Raw genomic sequence first — 7549 nt, forward strand, 5'->3', positions numbered from 1 at the left:
GGCCAACGCTAGAATACGTTTAGAGCACCCGCTGAGATGGCAAACAATAAAATAAAAAACAAACCAATCATAGACTGTAAAAATGCGCTACACTTGGCACTAAAAACCGAATAGTTTATTTATAGTTCGACTATGGATATTTCACGTCATGTTCGAATGCATATTTGCAGCAGGACAGCAGGCAGACCGCTCTTAGTTAGAGCCGCTGTTATCCAATGAAATTAAGCTGCGCTTCAGGGCGACTTCACTCGAACTCCATGCGCATTCCCGAGCAACTTTTTCTTCTTCTTGTTATGAGGCAAGGACTTTATGTGCATTATCGCCACCCTCTTACTGGAGGACGACTCTCTTTTTACAGAATATCCAATAAAAATCGACGTTGGTCCATGCGTCATTTCCAGCTTTGTAACTTGGCGCATGGTCAGAGCCGACTGGCGCTGGATCCGAACCCCAGTGTTCAATATGGCGTTGACTATGAATTGGCCGGATTTACTAGCCTAGCCTCTGCCATTCATGCCATCGAGAGTCAGGTTAGAGGTTAATGGGTGTGGTGCTGTGATGTGGCTCTGTTTTTGTTCCTGTCCAGTTAGTATTTTGACTGTTTGGAAAGCTTGTTTTGTGTTCATATTACTACATTCCTGCTCCAGTTTATCATTGTATTTCACTTTGCCTTTGTCTATGTCGTTTCTCATCTGTCTGTCTGAGTAGTTTGGAAGTGGGCCAGTCCTTCTGCTTGAAAGCTTTCTGTTTTTCTTTGAGAGTGTGCTTGATATGGGGGTGATCCAGGGTTTAGAATTTGGGTATCTGGTGATGGTTTTCGTCAGAATAGTAGTGGTGATACAGAACTTTATGTAGTCCGTTATCTGTATAGTCCGCTCATCCAGACTTCCCTGGAAAACGCCCCAGTCGGTGCAGGCCAGAGAGCCTTGCAGTTGTGCTTCCCTCCCTTTTCACAGGCGCCAAATGTAACATGCCTTATTTCGTGGACAGAATGACTTTTGTGTGACGAAATACATATATTCATTACGAAACCATGTTACATCGTAACGCCTTTTGTCCACAGAATGCACAAATTGGTTTGCATTGTTTCCATGAAACACTAAGAGAGCACATCATTTCATGAACGAAATTGACTGGTGGCCTTTTTTCTTTCGTGGACATAATGCTGAATGCACTATTCACTGTCGTAGACAAAATAAACTCTTTTTGGTCAAAAGTAATTCTGTCTACGAAAATATGGAATGCACCTACACGCATAATTCTGTGAATCACATTTCAATTTCGTCCACGAAAGTATTGTGTTGTGTTACAGAAGGCATTCCGTCCACGCAATAGTAACTTAATAACTTACGAAATGCATTCAGTGACATATGCTTTCATTCTGTGGACGAAATGCATAATAGAATCACGTACAATACATTTCGTGAGTCAGCAGTTTACGAAATGAATTATGTGTTTCATTACGTGGACGAAATGCATAACAGAATCACAAAATCAGTTTTGTGACCTGCTGCACTACATTTCGTGAGTCAGCAGTTTACGGAATTAATTATGTCACGGTCATTTCATTACGTGGACGAAATGCATAACAGAATCACGAAATCAGTTTTGTGACCTGCTGCAATACATTTCGTGAGTCAGCAGTATACGGAATGAATTATGTGTCACGATAATTTCATTACGTGGACGAAACGCATAATAGAATCAAAAAATCAGTTTTGTGACCTGCTGAAATACATTTCGTGAGTCAGCAGTTTGCGGAATGTATTAGCCAGTGGGTAGCCTAGGCTAACATTTAGAAGTGGCCACTTCAATCGTGCCTCCCGTTAGTCAGAGCTCCGTGAAACAAAGGAAAGCCCTCTATTTGGATGGGCAAGTACGATATAAACTAGGCCTACTGTTAGGCCTACAACAAGATTTATTAGGCTATCCAATCGCTATACTGTTTTCATGAACATTACAGGAATCCACTTCTTGATTGTTTTAAATATAGTTGCTTAGCCTACCCACGAGTTTGTCAGTTTCACTTGCACAGACACGCATAGACTTTGAATGAGCACTCACAGCCTACCACTACCATCTAGGCTAATGTTATGCCCACGTAATAAAATTATTGTGACACATAATTCATTCTGTAAACTGCTGACTCACAAAATGTATTGTAGCAGGTCACAAAACTGATTTTGAGATTCTCTTATGCATTTCGTCCACGTAATAAAATTATCCTGACACGTAATTCATTCTGTAAACTGCTGACTCACAAAATGTATTGTAGCAGGTCAGCAAAACTGATTTCGTGATTCTCTTATGTATTTCGTCCAGTGCCGGCCCAAGCCTTTTGGGGGCCCTAAGCAGAATTTGATTTGGGGGGCCCCCTCCCACAACGCAGAGTCACCTGTGCTTGGCGATAATTGACAACTTCACACTATAATGTTATAAATTAATACAGGTTATGTATTAATACAGTGACTGGTTATGAACTACTGTCCCCCTAGACACAGATGCAAGGACCCTCTCCCCCTATCCTATTTGTGCAAATGTGGGTACAAAAGTGTGTGTGTGTGTGTGTGTGTGGTAGATGTGGTAGATGTGATATCCTGTATTCTGGTGCATTTTTGGGATGGTCAGCTGGAGAAGGGCAGTACCTAAATTTGTTCAGATTCATAGCCTTTTGCTTTTTGACTTATATAGGTAGTGACTTCACACAACTACTTGGGGTTCAGGATCCCTTGACCTCTTGGGCTCGGTAGGCTCTTTCAGTAATCCATCCTTGCTCACATGGCAAAAATGTTTTGGGGCTCCGCTCTAGACTTCTGGCCCCATGTGCTTGGTAAACCAATGTATTAATATAGTTGTTATTTACACCAACCCTGTCACCTTTTAATCTTAGAGGGTACTAAAATCACAGATTTATTTGAAACATTCATATTCAAAGTGAAGCACTAAGGGTGGTTTACTGAAGTTCAATTGACAAATAACAAAATACAACAGCATTTGTATTTGTTGTAAACAAGTACATCAGTTTAATGACTTGTTTTTCAATAGATTTGCAGAACAAAAACGCAAATGTGCATTAAATGAGCAATCTTCAACTACAAAATAAAACCAAAATAGACAAACATTAATAATCAAAAATAAAATGTCCCAAAAAATAGATACTTATTCCTACTTTGTTCCTGGCTTTCAGGCATCTGTAACTCTGCAGTGGACAAACCTGCAATGATTAAATAAATACATAAATAAATTTAAAAAAAACTATGTTAAATGTGCCATGTCATATTAACAGGCTATGTAAGGGTCCATTCAGGGCACCTCGAAATGACAAGGACCGCCCCCATGGCTACTTTGTTTTTCCGACAGCAAGTGTTCATGTGCTTTGCCATCAGAATGTGTGACAAACACGGATGCCACAACAAAGGTTAAAACATACACTCACTAATCCTAAACAAACAACTGTATTTGCTTAAAATATAGTGTAAGATGCTCGTGAAAGAATGATATGCAGCTTTCAAGTGACAAAAACTGCAAATTCCCAAGTTCACATTAAAACTGTTGGACATGAAAGGCCACATGGACTACAAACGAACTACAACGTGACAACAAAAGTGATGACGAGCGCCTAACTGGGCAACTCTGTTAGCAAAATCTAGCCCCAGTTTACGACCTCTGATTAAGTGACGTGAATGACGCGGAATGATGATGTTTTCACTCGGAGAAAGGTTTTTCCGAAGCCCATGAACACTAGGTAACAATTTGCCATCAAGAAAACCTCACCTTCTGTGTCATCAGCCATGGAGCCATGGACACTTGATGAGGTAAAGCTAGGTTGAGGTAGAGATGTGCTCCAAAGTACTTCAACAGTGTCCCTGAAAAAAAAAAATATATTGCATAAGTGCATAGTTTATCGAGCAGAATGAGTTTATTTTGCTATCATTACTTACAGTCATTAGCAATTCCACATCTAACAATTCATATTCTATTGGCAAATGAGCCATAATCGAAAGAGTATATACATGGATTTCTATGCAACGTCACGAAAACATGCGTGCGCAAAGAGGCAGAAAGCACCATAGAACAGCAGAGCAATGCAAAAGAGCAAAAGAATAAAATGAGTTTTTGTGCATACATACCTGTATCTTGCTCGTTTTATTCCTCCTCTGTCATTTTCTTGTTTTGAATTATTAATTGTTTCATTTATTCATTCATTGATGTCACTTATTTACGTTATTTATTATGTAAAAAAAAAAAAGAAACTCGATTGGGGAAGCAGCCGCTTAGTTCGCTTATGCCTCGGGCCGGCCCTGGTAGCAACCTCTGATGGTAGGACAGAATTTACACTGTGCCTGAACAGACACACATGAACCAACAGTTGAACCTGCTTCCTTTATCTCATGTGACTTGTGTCTTCTCAGGGAGTCTCATGCACTGGTCTCAGTCCTCATCAGAGCGAGCTGATTCTCTGGCGGTGGAGACGAGCTCTTATGTGCTGTTAGCTGTTCTCACCAAACCCACACTGACTGCTGCTGACTTAGGCTATGCTTCCAGGATTGTCAACTGGCTGGTGAAGCAGCAAAATCCATATGGAGGCTTCTCTTCCACACAGGTGCTCCACACATTTTTTTCTTTTTGTCTTCTGTTGTGTTAGTGTGTCTGGTCTTTCTTCCAGCTTCAGTATTTGCCCACACTGAGGGTTTGTGTTCTCTCAGGACACGGTGGTGGCACTGCAGGCTCTGGGTCTGTACGCCACCAAGGTCTTCAGCCCTCATGGCTTCAGCACAGTGACAGTGCAGTCAGCAGGTGGCGACAAACACCAGTTTGATGTGAACCAGCACAACACATTACTGTACCAGGAGACCGCGCTGCAGGACGTTCCTGGGAAGTACAGCGTTGAAGTGACGGGCTCTGCATGTGCTTCTGTGGGGGTCAGTGTGAAAGATAACTTCTTTGTTACTATACTATTGATGATTGATATGCTGTTGGTAATGTTTCTTCATGTGTAAACCCTCTTCTATAACAGGTGGCTCTTTTCTACAACATCCCCACTCCGACTGAGCACTCAACCTTGAGCATTAAGACTCAAGCCAAGCCTCTGACCGAAGCAGAGTGCAACAAGGCCAATGGGCAGGCCTTCATCCTAAAAATCACAATCCAGTATGCAACATCATGCTGCACCAGTTGTTTCTCTTTTCTTTATAATGAACATTGTGAAACCAGCTCTTTATAAAATGTGTTCTATTCACAGTCACTTTAACTTTTTTTGTGCAGGTATAATGGACCACTGCCAAGCACCAACATGGCTATAATAGATGTGACAATGTTATCTGGTTATCTGACTCTTCCTCTGTAAGTTGTCCGTCCTAAGTCTGTTTTAAAGGGAGGCAACACCAGGCATGTAACTTTCTAAAGCATCTGCCGCAACAATTAGCTTTCACTGTAATCAATGGAACTGGCTACACCAGAAGTGACAGCAGTGCGTATGTTCGAAAAAATTACAGCAGTCTTCTAAAACAATTTTTACACTTTTGCTTCACTTGTGAACCCAGTGCAGCCCGGGTCTTAGTCATTAAATCAGCTCCTGTAAAGGTGCTCATTACAGCTTCGTCTTTTTTTTTCTAGCTACAGGGCAGCAGCATATTAGTGGACCGAGTCGATAAGAAAGATGACCACATCCTTGTGTATCTGTCACAGGTGAGAAAAACAAAATCAAATCACGACAGTCTGTACAGAACCTTACCCACCATGTATGTTACATAATTCCTCACAGGTTTGCCCACAATGCCGTGCATGATTCTGATGACCTTATGTTCAACAGGTTCCAAAGGATATTCATTACCAGCTGTCCATCCGACAGGATGTCCTAGTAAACAACCTGAAGCCGGCAGTGGTCAAAGTGTATGACTACTACCAAATCAGTAAGACTCCCTTACAAACCAGAATAAAGTGTAAAAACAAATCTAAAAGTTTCACTCATAAACCAGTAAGCCTACCTTATAAGACAGTATTAGGTCTACATGTAACGGATGCCAGCTAGCTTAGCTGTGCTTGTGGAACGTTGGTAAACCTCACTCTCCGACGCCTCAAGAGTGCTGCTGGCATGGGAGCCAGTAGCCTGGGCTATTGGCTGAATTGTTAGCGCGCTTGCCTTCCGATCCGAGGTCCTGCTGTTCGCGGGTTCGAGTCCGGGCGTGTGCAGGGCTGAATCGCGCAGGTTCAACACAACGCAGGTTACATACATGTAAATACAAATGCAAGACTACCTTGTAAACCAGTAGGACTACAATCTCTAATTGAAAAGTTTAAAGATTGTAATTAAGTTCTCATGTCTGAACTATAGCTATCGTGTTGAATGTGGGAGCATTGAGCTGACTCATCAATGTTTGCACTTTTACCCATGCACGTCTTACTCTTACCCATAGTGTTAACATTTTTATGACATTGATCCTTAGTTAAATCGTTTGACTTCAGACTGTTCTCTTTGTTCTCTCATCACACAAATTAGAGCCCATATTGTTATTCGCAGCTGATTGATGATAAAATCTGTTTCACTCAGGTGATGAAGCAGAGGCAGAGTACAGCTCCCCGTGTGCGTAAGAAGAGATCCTGGTGGATTCAATCATTCTGGTGTGTGTGTGTGTGTACTTTATTTTGATTTTGTAATCATGACAGACAGTAAATAGACAGAGATTACATTCCATTAAAACTTCTAATTCATGATGTCTGAATGCCAATGTTATGAGGACTTTCATTATGAACACAACTATATGTTAACAATAAATATTTCCATTCTAACATGCACTATATGGGCAAAAGTATCAGGGATTGAGGTCAGAGTTCTGTGCGGGCCAGTCAAGTTCTTCCACACCAAACTCACCCTGTTAGGATCTAGCCTTGACTGATGACTTTGTGCCACCCTGGTGGTCATTTTGTGTATTGTTTTCTGTTGTGCTCTGTATTTACCTGTCTGGTCATGTGTCTTTGTCTCCACCCATTGCCTTATATGGTCTGCACTATCTGTCTTGTCAGTTTCCCTCCGTTTTTGCTCACACCTGTTCCCCGTTATTGTCTTGTTGGTCTCGTCCAGTCCTCTGTCTGTCTGTTAATTAGCCGGTATATTTCTGCCCCCCTATTCCTCTGTCTTTTGTCGGATCTTCTCTCTGTCTTGTCGTGTTTAAGTCCTGGATGTTTGGAATTCTGTACGTTTTGTAGTTAATAGTGATGGGTAAATGAAGCATCGAGCGCTGCTCAGCACATTTCCCTAATGTGCCGAGTAATGTGCTAAAGCTTCGAAACATGGAAGACAAGGAAAACACAGCGACATCTGGTGGTTTGCATAAATTATAGCAGCCGCGGACTAGTGAAAAGAATGCCTACAACGTTCAACACAATGCCAAAGCTTCAAGATGTTCTCCTCATTTATTACATTAAAAGTGTTGAAATAAATTTGCATTTCTGTTTGTCTCAATTCAATACAATTAAATACGATTAGGCAACATAATCCCGTCACTCGTTATCACGTGAAGATTGGTGTTTCGGTGGAGGCGTGAACACG

General features: G+C 41.5%; 1 protein-coding gene across 1 annotated transcript in view; it reads left to right on the forward strand.

Moving 5' to 3' along the window:
* Positions 1-7108, forward strand: part of LOC121694933 (alpha-1-inhibitor 3-like) — a 133001-nt gene extending 125893 nt beyond the window's left edge. Inside the window, exons 5-12 of the mRNA XM_042075331.1 lie at positions 4413-4603; positions 4707-4922; positions 5018-5151; positions 5266-5343; positions 5544-5583; positions 5617-5688; positions 5813-5912; positions 6551-7108. Of these exons, the coding sequence (XP_041931265.1) occupies positions 4413-4603; positions 4707-4922; positions 5018-5151; positions 5266-5343; positions 5544-5583; positions 5617-5688; positions 5813-5912; positions 6551-6591 (872 nt within the window). The 3' untranslated portion in view covers positions 6592-7108. The remainder of the gene's footprint in view (positions 1-4412; positions 4604-4706; positions 4923-5017; positions 5152-5265; positions 5344-5543; positions 5584-5616; positions 5689-5812; positions 5913-6550) is intronic.
* Positions 7109-7549: the final 441 nt, after the last annotated feature.

The sequence above is a fragment of the Alosa sapidissima genome, chromosome 20, assembly GCF_018492685.1.
Source record: "Alosa sapidissima isolate fAloSap1 chromosome 20, fAloSap1.pri, whole genome shotgun sequence".
Lineage (NCBI taxonomy): Eukaryota > Metazoa > Chordata > Actinopteri > Clupeiformes > Clupeidae > Alosa > Alosa sapidissima.